Here is a 24,526-nt window from a genome sequence, read left to right on the forward strand (position 1 = left end):
GAATTGTTAGGTTAGATTACTCGTTGGTTATTACTGCATTGTCGGAACTAGAAGCACAAGCATTTCGCTACGCTCGCATTAACATCTGCTAACCATGTGTATGTGACAAATAACATTTAATTTGATGAAAAATACAAGTTTTATACATAGGATTAAAGATAAGCGTCTTGTTAATCCTACCGCTGTGTGAAATTTCAAAAAGGCTTTACAGAGAAAGCACACCACGCGAATATGTTAGGTCAGCGCCTAGCCACACAAAACCATACAGCCATTTTCCAACCAAGGAGAGGTGTCACAAAAGTCAAAAATAGCGTTAAATTAATCACTTACCTTTGATGATCTTAATCTGGTGGCACTCCAGGGTCTCCATGTTAGACAATAAATGTTTGTTTTGTTCAATAATGTCCCTCTTTATGTCCAAAAACCTCAGTTTTGTTAGTGCGTTTAGCTCAGTAATCCAAAGGCACAATACGCTCTCTCAACATCCAGACGAAAAGTCAAAAAAGTACAATAAAAGTTTGTAGAAACATGTCAAACGATGTTTAAAATCAATCCTCAGGTTGTTTTTGTCATAAATATTCAATAATATTTCAACCGGACAAAAGCTTCTTCAGAAAAGAAGAAACAAGAAAGGCTCCCGATCACAAGCTGGGCTCATGTCTGGAAATTTCCACTGTCCACTGAAAGTGCTGTATCTCCCTCATTTTTCAGAGTAAAAGCCTGAAACAATGCCTAAAGACTGGTCACATGTAGAAGAAGCCATAGAGATAGTGAACTGGGTCTCTGTATGGTGGATAGGCTTTCAATGGAAAAACAGCCTTTCAAAATAATAGTACTTCCTGGATGGATTTTCCTCAGGTTTTCGCCTGTCATATCAGTTCTGTTATACTCACAGACATTATTTTAACAGTTTTGGAAACTTTATAGTGTTTTCTATCCAAATCTACTAATTATATGCATATCGTAAATTTGGGGACGCTTTTCATCCAAAAGTTAAACAACACTGTCTCTAGTCATTTCTCTCCCATTTTCCCATTTCTTTTTGTTGTTTTATTAATCCATAGGCTAATCCTTTTGTCCATTTTCATTAGTCCTAAAACACAACATTCTCTCCCTCCCTCCCTGTGTGTGTGTGTGTGTGTGTGTGTGTGTGTGTGTGTGTGTGTGTGTGTGTGTGTGTGTGTGTGTATGTGTGTGTGTGTGTGTGTGTGTGTGTGTGTGTGTGTGTGTGTGTGTGTGTGTGTGTGTGTATGCACTCCTTGATGTTTTGCCCACAGAAACCAACAGGAGAGATCAGAGTCAGAGATTCTCAGTGGTCAGTCTTCCCAGAGTCACCAAACAGACCTGGCCTCCATATTCAGTGTATGTGGTCCTGTTATGTACATTTGTTTTTGTTTACCTCAAGTAAAGTTGATCTGTCAATCATTCATTAATGTGATAATGAGAAAGCATTTAGTCTCTTGCTTGACTTATTTACTTGATTTATTTCAGTTGCTTGAAGAGAATATTATGACATTTGTGAAGAACGAGCTGAAGATGTTCAAGAGGAATCTTAGTCCAGAACTCCCAGAAGGCTTTGAGAGTCAGAAGCAGGATAAGGAAGTGGTGGATGCTGAAGATGAGAAGCAGGAGAGCAGTGCCAGAGAGGGGGCTCTGAAGATCACACTGCACATCCTGAGGAAAATGAACCAGAAGGAGCTTGCTGACACACTGGAGAAAAGTAAGAGCTGTCTGCCTCCTGTTGAATGATGTTTTATAACATTTAAAAGCTGTAGCTAAAGTACAGCTAAAGTAGCTGTGTAACTCAATGATATTGTAGCAGCCTTAACACAACATCTAGTGACCTCATCAAGTAGCAGCAGGGCTGTGTTGATTAATTTAGAGAGAGAGAGAGAGAGAGAGAGAGAGAGAGAGAGAGAGAGAGAGAGAGAGAGAGAGAGAGAGAGAGAGAGAGAGAGAGAGAGAGAGAGAGAGAGAGAGAGAGAGAGAGAGAGAGAGAGAGAGAGAGAGAGAGAGAGAGAGAACATTAATGATCGGCATTAACACAGACTTCTCTAGAGTTAAATTTAAAGAAAATATTAAACTTCTCTAGGATAGGGGGCAGCATTTGGAATCCTGGATGAAAAGCATGCCCAAATTCAACTGCCTGCTACTCTATCCCAGATGATAAGATATGCATATTATTAGTGTATTTGAAAAGAAAACTCTCTGAAGTTTCTAAAACTGTTTGAATCATGTCTGTGAGTATAACAGAACTTATGTAGCAGGCGAAACCCCGAGGACAAACCATTCAGATTTTTTTTTTGAGGTCACTCACTTTGCAATGGATTTTCATTGGGATTCCAGATTTCTAAGGGACCTTATTGCAGTTTCTACCGCTTCCACTGGATGTCACCAGTCTTTAGAAATTGGTTGAGGATTTTCCTTTGACAAATGAAATAGTAGCCCTGTTCAAAACGAGGGTCACTTCAAGTGTACCTTTTGATAGAGGCGCGTGACCAGAAAGGTAGCGTCAGGTTGTTTTCTTCCTGTATTGAACACAGATAATCCCGTCTTCAATGTAATTGATTATTCACGTTTAAAAATACCTACAGTTGTATTACAAAAGTAGTTTGAAATGTTTTGGCAAAGTTTACAGGTAACTTTTGAGATATTTTTTTGTCACCTTGCGCAAGTTGGAACCGGTGTTTTTCTGGATCAAACGCGCCAAATAAATGGAAATTTTGGATATATAACAACGGAATTAATCTAACAAAAGGACCATTTTTGATGTTTATGGGACATATTGGAGTGCCAACAAAAGAAGCTCGACAAAGGTAAGGCATGATTTATATTTTTATTTCTGCGTTTTGTGTCGCGCCTGCAGGGTTGAAATATGCTTCTCTGTCTTTGTTTACTATTGTGCTATCCTCAGATAATAGCATTGTTTGCTTTCGCCAAAAAGCCTTTTTGAAATCTGACATGTTGGCTGGATTCACAACGAGTGTAGCTTTAATTGTGTGATTTCGTGAAAGTTTGATTTTTATAGTATTTTATTTGAATTTGGCGCTCTGCATTTTCCCTGGTTTTTGGCCAGGTGGGACGCTAGCGTCCAACATATCCCAGAGAGGTTGTTAATATCCTCTGTGTTATTTCTAGATTCAGAAGAGCTTGGTGTGAGTTGCCAACGTGAACTCAAATCTAATCTAAAGAAGAAGTTTCAATGTGTATTTGAGGGGATCGCTAAACAAGGAAACCCAACACTTCTCAATAAGATCTACACAGAGCTCTACATCACAGAGGGTGGAACAGGAGAGGTCAATAATGAACATGAGCTGAGACAGATTGAGACAACAACCAGGAAACAAGCAAGACCAGAGACTGCAATCAAATGTAACGACATCTTCAAACCCTTAACTGGACAAGACAAACTTATCAGAACTGTGTTGACAAAGGGAGTTGCTGGCATTGGAAAAACAGTCTCTGTGCAGAAGTTCATTCTAGACTGGACTGAAGGAAATGCAAATCAGGATGTCCAATTTGTATTTTCTTTCCCTTTTCGGGAGCTGAATTTGATGAAAGAGGACAAATACACTTTCATCGAACTTCTTAATCACTTCTCAAAGGAAACCAAACAATCAAGAATCTCCAACTACGACAAGTACAAAGTTCTGTTCATCTTTGATGGTCTGGATGAGTGCCGACTGCCCCTAGACTTCCAGAAGAACAGGATCTGTTGTGACGTCACAGAGTCAACCTCCGTGGATGTTCTGCTGACAAATCTCATCAAGGGAAATCTGCTTCCCTCTGCTCTCCTCTGGATAACTACCCGACCTGCAGCAGCCAATAAGATTCCTTCAGGGTGTGTTGACCAGGTGACAGAGGTACGAGGGTTCAGTGACCCACAGAAGGAGGAGTACTTCAGGAAGAGATTCAGTGATGAGGACCTGGCCAGCAGAATCATCTCACACATAAAGACATCAAGGAGCCTCCACATCATGTGCCACATTCCAGTCTTCTGTTGGATTTCTGCAATAGTCCTTGAACACATGCTGAAACATAAGAGAGAAGAGATGCCCAAGACTCTGACTGAGATGTACACACACCTTGTGGTGTTTCATACCACACAGAAGAATGAAAAGTATCTTGGGAAAGAAGAGACAGGTCCACACTGGAATAAAGAGAGCATTCTGTCACTGGGAAAACTGGCTTTTCAACAGCTTGTGAAGGGCAATCTGATTTTCTATGAAGGAGACCTGAAAGATGCTGGCATTGATGTCAATGAAGCCTCAGTGTACTCAGGATTGTGCACACAGCTCTTTAAAGAGGAATGTGGGCTGTGCCAGGACAATGTGTACTGCTTTGTTCATCTGAGCATTCAGGAGTTTCTGGCTGCTGTATATGTGTTCCTCTCATTCATCAACAACAATGAGAATCTAATGGCCGAACCGCAAACAAAGTCCAGCATCTTTTCTTCGCTGTTCAAAGACAAGTCTGCAGTTACTTTCTACAAGAGTGCTGTGGATAAAGCCTTACAAAGCGAAACGGGAAACCTGGACCTTTTCCTCCGCTTCCTTCTGGGCCTCTCACTGGAGTCCAATCAGAAGCACTTACGAGGTCTACTGACAAAGACAAGAAGCAGCTCACAGACCCATGAAGAAACAGTAAAGTACATCAAGGAGAAGATCAGGGAGAATCCCTCTCCAGAGAGGTGCATCAATCTGTTCCACTGTCTAAATGAACTGAATGACCATTCTCTAGTGGAGGAGATCCAAAGCTACCTGAGATCAGGAAGTCTCTCTGGAGCCAAACTGTCACCTGCCCAGTGGTCAGCTCTGGTCTTTGTGTTGCTGACTTCAGAAAAGGAGCTGGATGTGTTTGACCTGAAGAAATTCTCCAGATCAGAGGAAGGTCTTCTGAGGCTGCTGCCAGTGGTCAAAGCCTCCAGAGCTGTTCTGTGAGTACATAAAATGGCATTTAAGAACTAATCATCAGGAATACATTTTCATTTTAGAGAAAAATATGTATTATAATATGTATATAATATTATATTGAAAAACATATTGAATAAATGCATTGATTTTCATATTAGTATAACATTATGAAGATACAATTCTAGGAGACTATTAGACGATTAATCTATATGCTGTTTGAGAGAATAAACCAAATGCATCTACCATTGTCCTTCTTCACTACTGGTGTTAAATTAACAGCATTTTTGTGAAGTCATGATGATCTCTTTGTCAGGCTGTCAGGCTGTGGAGTCACAGAGAAAGGCTGTGCTTCTCTGGTCTCAGCTCTGAGGTCAAACCCCTCACACCTGAGAGAGCTGGATCTGAGTAACAATGACCTGAAGGATTCAGGAGTGAAGCTGCTCTCTGCTGGACTGGGGAATCCCCACTGTAAACTGGAGACTCTGAGGTCAGTATTCCTGTAGTTGGTCAACAAGTGATAACTGTTCATCAGATCCACATGTGTTTACCAGACACACATAGTCCACACCATATGTGTTTGGACAGTGAAGCTTACAGTTTTACATTTGGTGCTATGCTCCAGCATTTTTGATTTGAGATAGAATCTTTCATATTAGGCGACAGTACAGAATGTCACCTTTTATTTAAAAGGATTCATACATATATATTTTACCGTTTAGTCTTAATTATTTGGATAAATTAATTTAGTCAAAAGTTTAGTGTTTGGTCCAAGATTCTTTGCTTGCAGTGATTACATCAAGCTTGTGATTCTACTAACTTGTTGAATTCATTTGCAGTTTGTCTTGGTTGTGTTTTGATGTTTTTCCTAATAGAAACTGACTGGTGGATGATGACTTTAATTTTGGAGTCAATTCACTTGTATTGTCAGTAAGAATCGAAGATATTTCTGAACACTTCTACATTCATGTGGATGCTACCATGATCATGAATAATCATGAATGAATCGTGAATGATGATGAATGAGAAAGTTACAGAGGCACAAAGATCAGACCCCCTCTGTTATTGGTAATGGTGAGAGGTTAGCATGTTTTGTTGTAGCCTCTGTTATTGGTAATGGTGAGAGGTTAGCATGTTTTGTTGTAGCCTCTGTTATTGGTAATGGTGAGAGGTTAGCATGTTTTGTTGTAGTCTCTGTTATTGGTAATGGTGAGAGGTTAGCATGTTTTGTTGTAGCCTCTGTTATTGGTAATGATGAGAGGTTAGCATGTTTTGTTGTAGCCTCTGTTATTGGTAATGGTGAGAGGTTAGTATGTTTTGTTGTAGCCTCTGTTATTGGTAATGGTGAGAGGTTAGTATGTTTTGTTGTAGCCTCTGTTATTGCTAATGGTGAGAGGTTAGCATGTTTTGTTGTAGCCTCTGTTATTGGTAATGGTGAGAGGTTAGTATGTTTTGTTGTAGCCTCTGTTATTGGTAATGGTGAGAGGTTAGCATGTTTTGTTGTAGCCTCTGTTATTGGTAATGGTGAGAGGTTAGTATGTTTTGTTGTAGCCTCTGTTATTGGTAATGATGAGAGGTTAGCATGTTTTGTTGTAGTCTCTGTTATTGGTAATGGTGAGAGGTTAGCATGTTTTGTTGTAGCCTCTGTTATTGGTAATGGTGAGAAGTTAGCATGTTGTGTTGTATCCTCTGTTATTGGTAATGGTGAGAGGTTAGCATGTTTTGTTGTAGCCTCTGTTATTGGTAATGGTGAGAGGTTAGCATGTTTTCTCTGTAACTTTTCATATCAAAGTTTTCATGATTGAGTTATAATTTGTACTAATCATGGCGTCATCAGGATTAATTTAGTAATTTTTACAAACATGTTATCTGCTCACTTAGAAGATTAATCCAGTCATCATTCTCCATTCAGATACTATTGGGCAAAACTTAACCCAAAACACAACCAAAATAAACTCAAATGCAACCAACAAGTGTAGGAGCATATACTAAACTTTGGACTACTTTAATACACTATAAGTACATTTATCAGAATACTTATAACTTCTTCAAATTGGGGGACTGGATACATAAAGTGCTTTGATTTCAAAACGGTGAAACAGATATGTGTTAAAATATCGTCAAATAAAAGATGACATTATGTACTGTCACCTCAAATGAAACATTTGATCTGAAATCCAAAATCTTGGAGTATAGAGTCACACTTAAAATGTTAGCTTCACTGTAAAAATATATATGGTGTGGACTGTATACTCAATACAATCTAAATCTGATACCTCTAATTGTCACGCACTGACCTTAGAGAGAAGTTTTATTTCTCTATTTGGTTAGGTAAGGGTGTGATGTGGGGTGGGCATTCTATGTTTTGTTTTCTATGTTTCTTTATTTCTATGTTTTGGCTGGGTATGGTTCTCAATCAGGGACAGCTGTCTATTGTTGTCTCTGATTGGGAATCATACTTGGGTAGCCCTTTTTCCCTCCTTTCAGTGTGGGAAGTTGACTTTTGTTAGTGGCACTATTGCCCTGTAAGCTTCACGGTTGGTTCTTCGTTTGTTGTTTTGTTGGCGCCATTCCAAAATAAAGAAAATGTACGCTCACCACGCTGCACTTTGGTCCACTTCTTTTGACGGTTAATACCTTTGACTGATACTGCTTTTTTTTGTATACTCAATACAATCCAAATCTGATACCTCACTGTCTGTCTTTTGACTGATACTGCTTTTTAAACTGGTCTGGTCAGTCTACTCAAATATTTATACTATACATTTTTCTATCTGCAGGCAAAAATTTGAATATTTGTCATTTCTAATAGTGATACATTCATTTATGAATAGATAAGACAGGTTTCAGGTCGCTGATGTATCTGAATATGTTGAAAAAATATACTGCCACTATTTTCACCACCAAAGAATAGCAGTGTGATTTTAATATGATTTGACTTTTTGCAGGTTGTCACACTGTCTAGTCACAGAGGAAGGCTGTGCTTCTCTGGTCTCAGCTCTGAAGTCAAACCCCTCACACCTGAGAGAGCTGGACCTGAGCTACAATCACCCAGGAGACTCAGGAGTCAGACTGCTCTCTGCTGGACTGGAGGATCCACACTGCAGACTGGAGAAACTCAAGTATGTAGAGGGTTTATGTCAATGTTCATATCAGACATGTTTGACTTATCAGGCCATTTAAGGCAAACATTCTTACCACCACTTGGACAAAGGTATTTGCTGACTGTGTGTGTGAGCTCCCATGTATCCCTCAATGACTGTCTGTTCTTCTGCTTACTGCTACAGTGTGGAACATGGTGGAGAGTACACAATGAAACCTGGGCTTAGAAAATGTGAGTGTTGACTGCTGTGAAGAATATGACTAAGAACAAGTCTTAATTCAAGTTAAGTCAGAGTCAAAGACCACCATCATTACTTACTTGGTCATATTAAATATCAGCTGTAGTTCTACAGAAGCAGAAATCAGGGACACCAACGTTTACAAAGAGTTGCTTTGACAATGTGTGTGTGGCATGTTCGTGTTACATAAGAAATGTGTGTTTGTGTTCATGATGCATACAGGTGTGTGTGTGTGTGTGTGTGTGTGTGTAATTAATGTGAATAAGTGTGTTTTATATTACCATACAGTATAACATATGATCATTCAACAAGTCTCAAGTTACCTTCACTTCTCCTTTTGATACCTAGAAACATCTACATTAAATGAATTAGTGAAAAGTGAGTTAACATTCTAATGTGAATGATGATGATTTCTAATATTGCGTCTGGTTTCATCCATCAGATGTCTGTGATCTCACACTGGACCCAAACACAGTAAACAGACGCCTCTCTCTGTCTGAGGAGAACAGAAAGGTGACAGATAGGAGAGAGAAGCAGCCGTATCCTGATCACACAGAGAGATTTGAGGACTGGGGACAGGTGCTATGTAGAGAGGGTCTGACTGGTCGCTGTTACTGGGAGGTAGAGTGGAGTGGAAGAAGGGTTGATATAGGAATGACTTATAAAGGAATCAACAGGAGAGGATGGGGTAATGACTTTTGTCTTGGATACAATGACAAGTCCTGGACTCTTTTCTGCTATGACAACAGTTACATTGCCTGTCACAATAATAATCCCATTACCATAGATGTCCGCCCCTCCAGCTTCTACAGAGTAGGAGTATATCTGGACTGGCCAGCCGGCACTCTGTCCTTCTATAGAGTCTCCTCTGACACACTGACCCACCTGTACACATTCACCTCCACATTCACTGAGCCCCTCTATCCAGGGTTTAGGGTTTGGTATGAAGACTCCTCATTGTCCCTGTGTCAGGTGGTTCCAATGTCAAACACAACATGATGTTTCACTCTAATCAGGGTCATGTTCAGTCAGACACACTGGAGCAACAATGTAGAATATCTCTCTAGTGTGTTAACCCCTCTATCCAGGGTGTTTGGTATGAATATCTCTCTAGTGTGTTAACCCCTCTATCCAGGGTGTGTGGTATGAATATCTCTCTAGTGTGTAAACCCCTCTATCCAGGGTGTGTGGTATGAATATCTCTCTAGTGTGTAAACCCCTCTATCCAGGGTGTTTGGTATGAATATCTCTCTAGTGTGTTAACCCCTCTATCCAGGGTGTTTGGTATGAATATCTCTCTAGTGTGTTAACCCCTCTATCCAGGGTGTTTGGTATGAATATCTCTCTAGTGTGTTAACCCCTCTATCCAGGGTGTTTGGTATGAATATCTCTCTAGTGTGTTAACCCCTCTATCCAGGGTGTTTGGTATGAATATCTCTCTAGTGTGTTAACCCCTCTATCCAGGGTGTTTGGTATGAATATCTCTCTAGTGTGTTAACCCCTCTATCCAGGGTGTTTGGTATGAATATCTCTCTAGTGTGTTAACCCCTCTATCCAGGGTGTTTGGTATGAATATCTCTCTAGTGTGTAAACCCCTCTATCCAGGGTGTTTGGTATGAATATCTCTCTAGTGTGTTAACCCCTCTATCCAGGGTGTGTGGTATGAATATCTCTCTAGTGTGTTAACCCCTCTATCCAGGGTGTTTGGTATGAATATCTCTCTAGTGTGTTAACCCCTCTATCCAGTGTCGTGTCTTTGGCTATGCCGGATTAAGTGATATGACATGCTATTCTATAAAATACTTTCTCCGTAATTAATATCACCTGATTGAACTAATCATGTAAATGTAATTAACTGGAGAGGAGGGGCACCACGAAATAATATTTATATAGCTGTAATCTTCCGAATAAACTCTTAAAGACCTAGTAATATTTTACATCAATAGCAGTCAATATTAATCGTCACCTTATTTCAGTCTCATCTGAAAGTTGTAAATTCTTGGTTATCTTCACGAATCCTGGCTAACAAGTTGAATCAGCAATACAAAATTGGGTTTAATTATTTATTTACTAAATACCTAACTAATCACACAGAATTACATCTACACAGAATGAATCATAACTTGAATCCAAATTACGTCATAAAGGAAAACATCCCTAGTGGGCGGAACAGATATGACAGCTGGTTACACTAAAGAAAAGGGCTGGGTTTGAGTGAAAGAGCGGGAAGACTGAGGAACAAAGGGCGAAGCTGTGCTATCGTAAATACAATATCTTATGCATTCTAAATTACCGGCCATTTGGAAAAGGAAAATGCAATAAATATTTACTCTGAGCTGCGCTTCGGTAGGTTGGTGGTAGATGGAAGGCTGTGTTGCCCAACCGAAGAATGTCTCTGCTGGTAAATTGGATACCTTGTAGTAACGTCGTTGTGTAGTAGACGGGATACTTTGTCTGTTCTTCTCTAATTTACGTTTGCAGCTGCTGTTGCTAACTCAACGTCTAGGAGGTATCAAAGTTCATACCATTCGCAACCAAAGCTCACGCTGATGTTGGCTTCGTTCTGTAGTTATTATCTGAACCATTCTGAAATTACATTTAATTTCTTCACAAATAATTTAATATTCAAACATTTGAATTGAACAACAATTCCAGGTGAATCCGATACCTCTGATGTGTAGACATTCCACAGTAGAATTTATGTCATTCTATCATTGATAGATCTCTATGTTAACCAAGGGGTTTTCTAATGTCACATCAGTAGAGTAGGGAGAGGAAAAAGGGGGGAAGAGGTATTTATGACTGTCATAAACCCCAGGCCAACGTCATGACACCAGGGTGTTTGGTATTAAACATGAGTATTAGCATTATTTACAGGTTAATATAAAGGATAGGTGTGTAGGTAATAATAAGGTGTGTGTGTTATATAAAGGTGTGTACAATCCTGTTACTCTGGTTGTGTAAGTTGCTGTTTTCACATAACTCTGTATCTAATTCACCACGGCTCTGCACATCTCGTGTTCATACCCTCTGTTCTCTGAAACTTGTTTCTGAACAAAGTCTCTCCTCATCCTCTATTCTAAAAACAAACAGTTCTTCGTACTCGTAGGAGACACAGAGGACTCTGAATATTTGGCCACCTCATCCACATGTTCAACACATTGAGTCAGTTGTGGTGGAACCAGCCATGACTAAGCATTTCTGGGTCTACTATATAAGACCTTTGTTGGTTTCTGTATGTCAGAGTTCTTGGCCCAACACTCAGAGTGTGGGGTCGACCAGCCTCATTATTGCAGGACTCTCAATGAATCACTTACGGGTGCAGTGGCGACCCGTCATTCAGGGCAGGTGGGGCTGTTTTGAGCCCCAAATCTTTAGCAAAATAAATAAAATCCCACCCAAAAATTGGGGGCTTGCCTGTTTTGCATGTTATTTTGGCATTAATACGTGACACATATCAGTTTGCAAACAATGTAAAAATGTATATATATATATATCTTTGAATTAATAAAGCTGCATACAATCATGGTTTCTTTTTTGTTTTCTTGAGAAAGGCAGCTCCAAAATGCAGGTGTTTCAGCCCAGCTCAGTGCTTTTTAGTGGTGGTGGGGAAAGCCAGCTGAAAATACAAGTGTTGTGCCTTGATTGACTCAGTGTTCTGTCACTCATGGGGAAACTACGGCACCTCCAAGTCTAAGGGGAGACCTGGAGAATTCTAGCCCCTTGGGTGCTGCCACATAGGTACATTAGAAATGCCCATCCAAGAAGGCTCAAAGTCAATGGCCACAGATAAAATGACGTCAAATCACATAATATGTACAGTAGCTTTGATTGGACTGATCATGTCAACATCATACCTCCAAGATCTTAGCTAGCAGTCATCATCATGAATCAAGTCGACAATCTACTGGCAAATCCTTTTTTATCCTTGTCATATGAAGAGAAATAATGAAGAGAAATTATAGATAAAACATATCGGTGCTCATTGGGGCGGCAGGGTAGCCTAGTGGTTAGAGCGTTGGGCTAGTAACTGAAAGGTTGCAATTTTGAATCCCCGAGCTGACATGGTACAAATCTGTCGTTCTGCCCCTGAACAAGGCAGTTAACCCACTGTTCCTAGGCCGTCATTGAAAATAAGAATTTGTTCTTAACTAACTTGCCTAGTTCAATAAAGTAATAATAATATATAATAATAATAATCGGCCATTGGACAAAATAAAAATTATACAACAAGTTAGAAAATCGCAAATTCAACAATGAGTGGTTTGGAAGGTGACAGTGGCTAACTGCAAGCATTGCAAAGCATCACTAGCCTGCTATTCAGTGGAGTGGCTGTGTGGTCCCACATCTGGGATTAAGGGTCTCTTTTCCTAGTTATAAATGATAAACAAAGCATCACTAGCCTGCTATTCAGTGGAGTGGCTGTGTGGTCCCACATCTGGGATTAAGGGTCTCTTTTCCTAGTTATAAATGATAAACATTCAACAATGGCCATGCTGTCAATGAAGCATGATTTGTGCTGCACTCAAAACAACTGTTAACTCTGAACTGCGAAAACTTGACTTCAGTGAGTTCAAGACAACTGGGAAGTCAGGAATAAACGAGCTCCGACTGGGAAAATCCAACTCGGAATTGTAAATCCGGCCTCTTTCTAGAGCTACGACCTGAAGATCAATGACGTCATCATGATTTGACCTTGTTTTTATCCGAGTTCCCAGTTGTTTTGAAAGCACCATAAATCCAGAGAATGCCAGACTTTGATGACAACATTTTCCCACGAAAGACCGCCATGCCAACTTCCTGTTCAAGTGAGCACAGCACAGCACAACAATGTGAGTCCAAAAATGTCTTCTACGGTGCTGCATAAATGATGTAATATGCCAGGGAGATATGTATACTGTAGCTAAGAAAGTAATACTACGTGTATGTTGTGTAGTAAGATGTTAGTAGCCCATGTGCCTCACCCTAAGAATTTGGTCTATTTACCCCTCTTAATTTCACCTACTGTTCTGACTTGGTGGTGCACATGTAGCCTATAACCTGTTTTAGAGAAATGTAATCATTGAATATTGTAAGCACTTTCATTGTTTGCTTATATGCCCCCTTTATTTATCCTACGGTTCTGACTTGGTGTACAGGGAGAACACTGTAAGGACGGCCCACGTTATGAATTCTGTTGCTGTACATTTCAAAAGTGCTGAACAAATAGTTATATTGACTATGTCCGTCCTAGATCGCTCATTATTGTAGTAATCGAAAATACAGATTGCCTCTTATCCGCTTGTCGTCCCCTTATGCCATAGTTTGTACATCTCAATTGTCATTAGAAACTAAATTTGTTTAACTTCTCTAGGATATGGGTTTAACGTCCCACTTGGCCAAAATCCAGAAAAAATGTAGCGCGCCAAATTCAAAAATATTACTATAAAAATCTATCTTTCATGAAATCACACATGAAAGACACCAAATAAAAGCTACACATGTTGTGAATCCAGCCAACATGTCTGATTTCAAAAAGGATTTACGGGGAAAGCACACCAAACAATTATGTTAGCTCAGTACATAGCCACAGAAAAACACCACATTTTCCCAGAAAAAGATAGCTTTCACAAAAACCAGAAATAGAGATAATATTAATCACTAACCTTTGAACATCTTCATCAGATGACACTCATATGACATCATGTTACACAATACATTTATGTTTTGTTCGATAATGTGCATATTTATATCCACAAATCTCGGTTTACATTGGCGCCATGTTCAGAAATGCCTCCAAAATATCCGGAGTAATTACAGAGAGCCACGTCAAATAACAAAAATACTCATCATAAACTTTGATGAAAGATACATGTTTTACATATAATTAAAGATACACTGGTTCTTAATGCTACCGATGTGTCAGATTTTTTAAAAACTTTAGGAAAAAACACACCATGCAATAATCTGAGACGGAACTCAGAACAATAGCCAAATTAGCCGCTATGTTGGAGTCAACAGAAATACGAAATGACATCATAAATATCCCCTTACCTTTGATGATCTTTCATCAGAATGCAGTGCCAGGAATCCTAGTTCCACAATAACTCGTTGTTTTGTTCGATAATGTCCATTCCTAGCGTCCAATTAGCTAATTTTGCTAGCACGTTTAGCTAACGTTTCCAAACGCTGGCGCCGGTCCAGGCGAACTCGGACGAAAACTTCAAAAAGTTATATTCCAGGTCGATTTAACTGGTCAAATTAAGTAGAGAATCAATCTTCAGGATGTTGTTATCATTTATATCCAATAAGGTTCCAACCGGAGAATTATTTTCAGTCTCTATAAGTAATGGCATGCAAAACGACACCATGAGGAACGCGCATGACCAGGAACTGGCCATCTACCAGACCACTGACTCATTCCCCTCCCATCCGGTCCCACAACACAGCAGAAGCTTCATTCCACGTTCTACTGACTGTTGACATCTAGTGGAAGGCGTATGAAGTGCAAACAGATCCATATATTACAGGGAATTGAATAGGCAATGACTTTCACAACGCCCATGCTCAGAATTTCACTTCCTGTTTTGATTTTTTCTCAGGTTTTTGCCTGCCATACGAGTTCTGTTACACTCACAGACATCATTCAAACCGCTTTAGAAACTTCAGAGTGTTTTCTATCCAATAGTAATAATAATATGCATATATTAGCATCTGGGACAGTGAAAATGCTGCCCCCTATCATAAAGAAGTTAAGCAAGTCAGCCATATCAGCTATGTTTTTTTTAAAGGCAGTAAATGAGGCTGAATGATCTGTTTCGCTGCGAGACAAGGCTCCGCTGATAGCCAGGTGTAGCAGTGGTAAGATGTTGGGACAGTTTAATGTAGGCTGTTTGTGGGCACCGTTTGTCACCTTTTATAGTGCAATGAATGTATTGTTGAGTGTTGTGTTGTGTTGTGGCTTTGCTGGCATGCATCCCACTTGTTGTTTTGGGGCCCACCATCTGTTGGGCAGATTTATGTAATCTAGTCTTCAGGAGATTTTATTAGATATTTACTTCATTTAGTCTCCTTCTTAACAATGGTCTATAATATACAGTAAGTCTGATCTCCTTAACAATGGTCTATAATATACAGTAAGTCTGATCAGTGGAACAATTCTCCTTCTTAACAATGGTCTATAATATACAGTAAGTCTGATCAGTGGAACAATTCTCCTTAACAATGGTCTATAATATACAGTAAGTCTGATCTCCTTCTTAACAATGGTCTATAATATACAGTAAGTCTGATCAGTGGAACAATTATCCTTCTTAACAATGGTCTATAATATACAGTAAGTCTGATCTCCTTCTTAACAATGGTCTATAATATACAGTAAGTCTGATCTCCTTAACAATGGTCTATAATATACAGTAAGTCTGATCTCCTTCTTAACAATGGTCTATAATATACAGTAAGTCTGATCTCCTTAACAATGGTCTATAATATACAGTAAGTCTGATCTTCTTAACAATGGTCTATAATATACAGTAAGTCTGATCTCCTTAACAATGGTCTATAATATACAGTAAGTCTGATCTCCTTAACAATGGTCTATAATATACAGTAAGTCTGATCTCCTTAACAATGGTCTATAATATACAGTAAGTCTGATCTCCTTAACAATGGTCTATAATATACAGTAAGTCTGATCTCCTTAACAATGGTCTATAATATACAGTAAGTCTGATCAGTGGAACAATTCTCCTTAACAATGGTCTATAATATACAGTAAGTCTGATCTCCTTCTTAACAATGGTCTATAATATACAGTAAGTCTGATCAGTGGAACAATTATCCTTCTTAACAATGGTCTATAATATACAGTAAGTCTGATCTCCTTCTTAACAATGGTCTATAATATACAGTAAGTCTGATCTCCTTAACAATGGTCTATAATATACAGTAAGTCTGATCTCCTTCTTAACAATGGTCTATAATATACAGTAAGTCTGATCTCCTTAACAATGGTCTATAATATACAGTAAGTCTGATCTTCTTAACAATGGTCTATAATATACAGTAAGTCTGATCTCCTTAACAATGGTCTAGAATACACAGTAAGTCTGATCAGGGTAATTACTTGTCAGCAAGAACACTACTGTTATTCCCCACACTTATTGTATTATTCCACTTCTTCCCAGTGTTGCCAGTCTACAGTAATCACATATTTGAAGTCTTATATCCCTACTTCTGTCTTTGGAAATGAATGATATGAGGCTATGTATTTTTTGCAGCTCGTCACGGACAGTTTTGAATCAGTCATACAAATAAGCATTGGATATTAAATGTTCCAGGAATCAAATATAATTTTTGACATTTTAGTATTGGCCACATGCAGAGATGGTAAGAGGACTTACAACTCATAAAGACATCATATTATATCTATGTAGAGATGGTAGGAGACTCACAACTCATAAAGACATCATATTATATCTATGTAGAGATGGTAGGGAGACTCACAACTCATAAAGACATCATGTTATATCTATGTAGAGATGGTAGGAGGACTCACAACTCATAAAGACATCATATTATATCTATGTAGAGATGGTAGGGGGACTTACAACTCATAAAGACATCATATATTTATGTAGAGATGGTAGGAGGACTCACAACTCATAAAGACATCATATTTTATCTATGTAGAGATGGTAGGGGGACTTACAACTCATAAAGACATCATATTATATCTATGTAGAGATGGTAGGGGGACTTACAACTCATAAAGACATCATATTATATCTATGTAGAGATGGTAGGGGGACTTACAACTCATAAAGACATCATATTATATCTATGTAGAGATGGTAGGGGGACTTACAACTCATAAAGACATCATATTATATCTATGTAGAGATGGTAGGAGGACTCACAACTCATAAAGACATCATATTTTATCTATGTAGAGATGGTAGGGGGACTTACAACTCATAAAGACATCATATTATATCTATGTAGAGATGGTAGGAGGACTCACAACTCATAAAGACATCATATTATATCTATGTAGAGATGGTAGGAGACTCACAACTCATAAAGACATCATATTATATCTATGTAGAGATGGTAGGAGGACTCACAACTCATAAAGACATCATATTATATCTATGTAGAGTTAGATGATGACAAGGACCTTCAACTAGTAGGCAGAAACCACCTGAATATTGATATTCATTAGATTTTTCTTCAAGGTTGGGTGATTTTTAGAAATTAATATTTATAACAAGAAAATATTCAAACACCTGGGAAACAGGTCGGGGTGTCCAACCCTCCTGGAGAGCAGGATTTTCTTCCAGCCCTATTTTAAACATATACTTCGCCCAGATTATAAAATATTAAATGTTTGTGTCCGTACCTGAAAGCAGTCTTTGGTTTATGGTTTTATGACTCAACTGTGATCTTCTTCTTCTTCTACTACTACAACTTATTCTTCTTCTTCTTCTTCGGTTTAACAGCAGTGTTCATCCAACGTTATTGTGCATTACCACCACCTACTGTACTGGAGTGTGGGCCAGAAACAGGGAGAAACTAAATCCTACCTGCCAGCCCAGTTGTTCTTAAACACAGGCACAACAGGCTAATAGGGATTTCTTTCCTTTACTCTCATCAGACTGAAACTTTACCAGTTGAAAGTATACATAAATACAATATATTTTTGTATTACAAGTTTAATTTACTATAACATGTAAATATGCAAATGAGGCAAAACCTCCTTAAATATGTGCTAATTTGCATATTACGAGAATTCGTTTTTCAACACATTGCTTCAAGGCAGAATGTTTATGTTTTATTGTGATAAGACACTCAATGGTCAGACATTTACACAACAGTTTATCAAAGATTTTCATTTCATGGAATTATTTAAAAAACACTATTCACATGTATGATGGATGCATATTTTGCATATATTTACAGATAAAATGACACTTAACATCAAAACGACACAATATATCAAGAAAAGCCTCTGTAAAAGTCTGACTATAAGACCTAAGAACCTGTGTGTGGAATAATGTGAATGTACATCCTTGGAAGACTGAGAGAAATGAATTGGAGCACGGGGAACATGTCATTTTGAGAAAATGGCCAATAAAGATAGGTTAATGCAATTAAAATGTTCTTTCCATAAATATGACCATTTATGTCACATTAATTAAAACTTATTTTAACCTCATACAGTTTATCTCCTGGATTCATCTTTGTGTTTTCTGGTTGTGTTGAGTGGGACAATGGAACATAGTGTTTAACATGATCCTATTGTCTATTGGCTTCAAGAAGATATTCACTTTATCCATTACAACAAACTGAGCCCCTTATCTGCTGGTTTAATCACTATATTTTTAGAGCTTGATTTGTTTAAACATATATAAGGTTAATCCACCTGTCGTCTCAGATTTTGAAATTATGCTTTACAGCGATAGCAATACAAGCGTTTGTGTAAGTTTATCGATCGCTCGACAAAACATTAAGTACACACTTAGCATCAGGTAACTTGGTCACGAAAATCAGAAAAGCAATCTAATTAATCGTTTACCTTTGATGATCTTCGGATGTTTTCACTCACGAGACTCCCAGTTAGACAACAAATGTTCCTTTTGTTCCATAAAGATTATTTTTTATATCCAAATATCTCCGTTCGTTTGGCGCGTTAGGCTCAAAAATCCACAAGGAAAAGCGGTCACGACAACGCAGACAAAAATTCCAGTAATATCCATAATGTCCACAGAAACATGTCAAACGTTTTTTATAATAATTCCTCGGGTTGTTTTTCAAATATCTATTCGATAATATATCAACCGGGAGTGTTGGTTTTTCAATAGGACCGGGAGAAACAATGGCCGCCTTTCTCTGTTGCGCAAAACTCACTCTGAGAGCCCCCACCTACCCACTTACACAATGTGATCGTTCTCGCTCATTTTTCAAAATAAAAGCCTGAAACTATGTCTAATGACTGTTGACACCTTAGGGATAGGGATGACTTAGGGATGACTGTTGACACCTTAGCCATAGAAAAAGACATCTGGTTGATATCCATTTAAATGGGTGATAGGGATGCATAAGAACAGAGAGGTTTCAAAAAAAGAGGCACTTCCTGATTGGATTTTCCTCAGGTTTTCGCTTGCAATATCAGTTCTGTTTAACTCACAGACAAAATTTTACAGTTTTGGAAACTTCAGAGTGTTTTCTATCCTAATCTGACAATTATATGCATAATCTAGTTTCGGGGGCTGAGAAATAGGCAGTTTCAAATAGGTATGTGTTTTTAGCCAAAAACGAAAATATCGCCCCCTAGTCTTTAACATTCTAATGTGAATGATGATTTCTAATTTTGTGTCTGGTTTCATCCATCAGATGTCTGTGATCTCACACTGGACCTAAACACAGTAAACAGACACCTCTCTCTGTCTGAGGAGAACAGAAAGGTGACATGTAGGAGAGAGGAGCAGCCGTATCCTGATCACCCAGAGAGATTTGAGGACTGTGGACAGGTGCTGTGTAGAGAGGGTCTGACTGGTCGCTGTTACTGGGAGGTAGAGTGGAGTGGGAGTAGGGCTGATATAGGAGTGACATATAAAGGAATCATCAGGAGAGGAGAGTTTAATGACTGTTGTCTTGGATACAATGACAAGTCCTGGAGTCTGTACTGCTATGACAACAGTTACGCTTCCTGTCATAATAATAAACGGACAACAATAAACGTCCCCTCCTCCGGCTCCCACAGAGTAGGAGTGTATCTGGACTGGCCAGCCGGCACTCTGTCCTTCTATAGAGCCTCGTCTGACACACTGACCCACCTGTACACATTCACCTCCACATTCACTGAGCCCCTCTATCCAGGGTTTAGGCTTTTGTGGGTTGACTCCTCAGTGTCTCTTTGTCAGACAAACTGATACACACACTGACACCCACACTGACACACACACTGACACAAACACTGACACTGACACTGACACACACACTAACACACACACACACACACACACACACACACACACACACACACACACACACACACACACACACACACACACTGATGCACACACACTGGACTCACACACTGCACACACTCTGGATACACACACTGACACACACAGAACACACATATTGAAACACAAACACAGGATACACACACTGGACACACACACACTGTGCACACAAACACACACAGGATACACACACAGAATACACACACCTGTATGCATCATGAACACAAACACACATTTCTAATGTAACACGTACACGTCCACACACACACACACACACACACACAGACACACACATTGTCAAAGCAACTCTTTGTAAACGTTGGTGTCCCTGATTTCTGCTTCTGTAGAACTACAGCTGATATTTAATATGACCAAGTCAGTAATGATGGTGGTCTTTGACTTTGACTTAACTCGAATTAAGACTTATTCTTAGTCATATTCTTCACAGCAGTCAACACTCACATTTTCTAAGCCCAGGTTTCATTCTGTTCTCTCCACCATGTTCCACACTGTAGCGGTAAGCAGAAGAACAGACAGTCATTGAGGGATACACCTGAACTCACACACACACACACACACACACACACACACACACACACACACACACACACACACACACACACACACACACACACACACACACACACACACACACACACACACACACACACACACACACACACATACACATACACATACACATACACACATACACACACACACACAGGATACACACACTGGACACACAGGCAAACACACACACACTGGACACACAGGCAAACACACACACACTGGACACACTCACACACACACTGGACACACACACTGGAGACACACACACGCACTGACACACACACACACACACACACACACACACACACACACACACACACACACACTGGACACACACACGCACTGGACACACACACTGGACACACACACTGGACACACACACACTGGACACACACACTGGACACACACACGGCACACACATATAACACACAAACATTGGACACACACACACACAAACACACACACTTGACACAAATTCTAGACACACACTGGACACACACTAGACACACACACACAGACTGGACACACAAATACTGGACACACACTGGACACACACACACACTAGATACACACATACACAGACACACACACACTGGACACAGATACTACACACAGACACTGGACACACACACACACACACACACACACACACACACACACACACACACTGAACAAACACACACTAGACACACACACACACACACAAGACACACACACACACACTGACACTCACACAAATCAAATCAAATGTATTTATATAGCCCTTCTCAGCTGATATCTCAAAGTGCTGTACAGAAACCCAGCCTAAAACCCCAAACAGCAAGCAATGCAGGTGTAGAAGCACGGTGGCTAGGAAAAACTCCCTAGAAAGGCCAAAACCTAGGAAGAAACCTAGAGAGGAACCAGGCTATGAGGGGTGGCCAGTCCTCTTCTGGCTGTGCCGGGTGGAGATTATAACAGAACATGGCCAAGATGTTCAAATGTTCATAAATGACCAGCATGGTCAAATAATAATAATCACAGTAGTTATCGAGGGTGCAGCAAGTCAGCACCTCAGGAGTAAATGTCAGTTGGCTTTTCATAGCCGATCATTAAGAGTATCTCTACCGCTCCTGCTGTCTCTACAGAGTTGAAAACAGCAGGTCTGGGACAGGTAGCACGTCCGGTGAACAGGTCAGGGTTCCATAACCGCAGGCAGAGCAGTTGAAACTGGAGCAGCAGCATGGCCAGGTGGACTGGGGACAGCAAGGAGTCATCATGCCAGGTAGTCCTGAGGCATGGTCCTAGGGCTCAGGTCCTCCGAGAGAGAGAAAGAAAGAGAGAAGGAGAGAATTAGAGAGAGTATACTTAAATTCACACAGAACACCGGATAAGACAGGAGAAGTACTCCAGATATAACAAACTGACCCTAGACCCCCGACACATAAACTACTGCAGCATAAATACTGGAGGCTGAGACAGGAGGGGTCAGGAGACACAGACACACACACACACACACTGGACATGGGTACACACACACACGCTGGACACACACAAGACATACACACACACAGACACACACACAAACACAGACACACACAAAGACTGGACACACACTAGACACACATATACACTGGACTAACACACACACACACACACACACACCCACACACACTGGACACACACACTGGACACAAATACTACACACAGACACCGAACACACACTCACACAAACTGTTACACACACACACACACACACACACACACACACACACACACACACACACACACACACACACACACACACACACACACACACACACACACACACACACACTGGACACACACACACTAGACACACACACAGGACACTCACACACTGACACACACACCTCATGTTTCAGCATGATAATGAACGGCCCGATGTCACAAGGATCTGGACACAATTCCTGGATGCTGAAAATGTCCCAGTCCTCCATGGCCTGAGTACTCACCAGACATGTCACCCATTGAGCATGTTTGGGATGCTCTGGATAGATGTGTACTACAGCTTGTTCCAATTCCCACGAATATCCAGCAATTTAGCACGGCCATTGAAGAGGAGTGGGACAACATTCCACAGGCCACAATCAACAGCCTGATCAACTTTATGTGAAGGAGATGTGTCACGATGCATGACACAAATGGTGGCAAAACCAGATACTGACTGGTTTTCTGATCCACACTCCTACTGTTTGATTAAGGTATCTGACAAAAAGATGCATATCTGTATTCCCAGTCATGTGAAATCCATAGATTAGGGCCTATTGAATTTAGTATTTCAACTGACTGACGTCCTTATATGAACTGTGACTCAGTAAGATCTTGTTGGGTTTATTTTATTGTTCAGTGTTAATAAAAAGAGCAGTTGTAAATGTTTTATGTTTGATATGATGTTAGTAACACTCTAAAGTCATTCCATCCTTTCACTAAATGGTAGTAACACTAAGTCATTCCATCCTTTCACTAAATGGTAGTAACACTAAGTCATTCCATCCTTTCACTAAATGGTAGTAACACTGAAGTCATTCCATCCTTTCACTAAATGGTAGTAACACTGAAGTCATTCCATCCTTTCACTAAATGGTAGTAACACTAAGTCATTCCATCCTTTCACTAAATGGTAGTAACACTAAGTCATTCCATCCTTTCACTAAATGGTAGTAACACTAAGTCATTCCATCCTTTCACTAAATGGTAGTAACACTAAGTCATTCCATCCTTTCACTAAACGGTAGTAACACTAAGTCATTCCATCCTTTCACTAAATGGTAGTAACACTAAGTCATTCCATCCTTTCACTAAATGGTAGTAACACTCTGAAGTCATTCCATCCTTTCACTAAATGGTAGTAACACTAAGTCATTCCATCCTTTCACTAAAGCTCTAAAGTAACTTTTTATTGACAGATGCCTCATTTAAATGTTCTGGATGTTGATGAAAGGAAATCCCATATAGCCTACTGGCCAGGACTTTGATATGGCATCTTCTGTTTGGGTGTCTCAGGTCAGGTCTGAGCCATGATCAGAATGTGTCTCTGTCGATTTCCAGCCCTGCCATTTCTACCATGTCCCGATCGAGTGTTGAGTTTATCAGGAACTTAGTGGGTTCCTGAGAGAGAGAGAGAGAGAGAGAGAGAGAGAGAGAGATAAGAGAAAAGCACACTTGGGTGCATTTGTCAACTATGCTTATTTGAACCCTAACCTTGCCCCAAACTGCCGCTCTTACGTGTCAGAATATAATGATGTAATTACGTGTTGAAGGTCTCCGACGGGGTGTGTCTTCATGAACCGGGTTCTGACTTCTCTGATGACGACACTTCTTCGGTTACCGGGTGTAACTCTCTGTTTGTCCTCACGATGTCAGTGTCCTTTCTCCTAGTGGTCTGTTTCCTTGTCCTTTCTCCTAGTGGTCTGTTTCCTTGTCCTTTCTCCTAGTGGTCTGTTTCCTTGTCCTTTCTCTTAGTGGTCTGTTTCCTTGTCCTTTCTCCTAGTGGTCTGTTTCCTTGTCCTTTCTCTTAGTGGTCTGTTTCCTTGTCCTTTCTCCTAGTGGTCTGTTTCCTTGTCCTTTCTCTTAGTGGTCTGTTTCCTTGTCCTTTCTCTTAGTGGTCTGTTTCCTTGTCCTTTCTCCTAGTGGTCTGTTTCCTTGTCCTTTCTCCTAGTGGTCTGTTTCCTTG

At 39.9% G+C, this 24,526-nt stretch overlaps 2 protein-coding genes across 2 annotated transcripts; both read left to right on the forward strand.

The window, feature by feature from the left end:
• Nucleotides 1–8,710: 8,710 nt before the first annotated feature.
• LOC120035269 (stonustoxin subunit beta-like) lies at nt 8,711–9,381 on the forward strand (the record flags this gene model as incomplete). Its single annotated transcript, XM_038982065.1, has 1 exon — nt 8,711–9,381. A coding segment is annotated over one exon (540 nt), but the record flags the coding sequence as incomplete, so codon positions are not given.
• Nucleotides 9,382–19,641: 10,260 nt separating this feature from the next.
• Nucleotides 19,642–20,163, forward strand: LOC120035270 (stonustoxin subunit beta-like; the record flags this gene model as incomplete). The annotated part of the gene is made up of 1 exon (XM_038982066.1): nt 19,642–20,163. A coding segment is annotated over one exon (522 nt), but the record flags the coding sequence as incomplete, so codon positions are not given.
• Between the last annotated feature and the right edge of the window lie 4,363 nt (nt 20,164–24,526).

Source organism: Salvelinus namaycush, unplaced genomic scaffold (genome assembly GCF_016432855.1).
Source record: "Salvelinus namaycush isolate Seneca unplaced genomic scaffold, SaNama_1.0 Scaffold100, whole genome shotgun sequence".
Taxonomy (NCBI): Eukaryota; Metazoa; Chordata; class Actinopteri; order Salmoniformes; family Salmonidae; genus Salvelinus; species Salvelinus namaycush.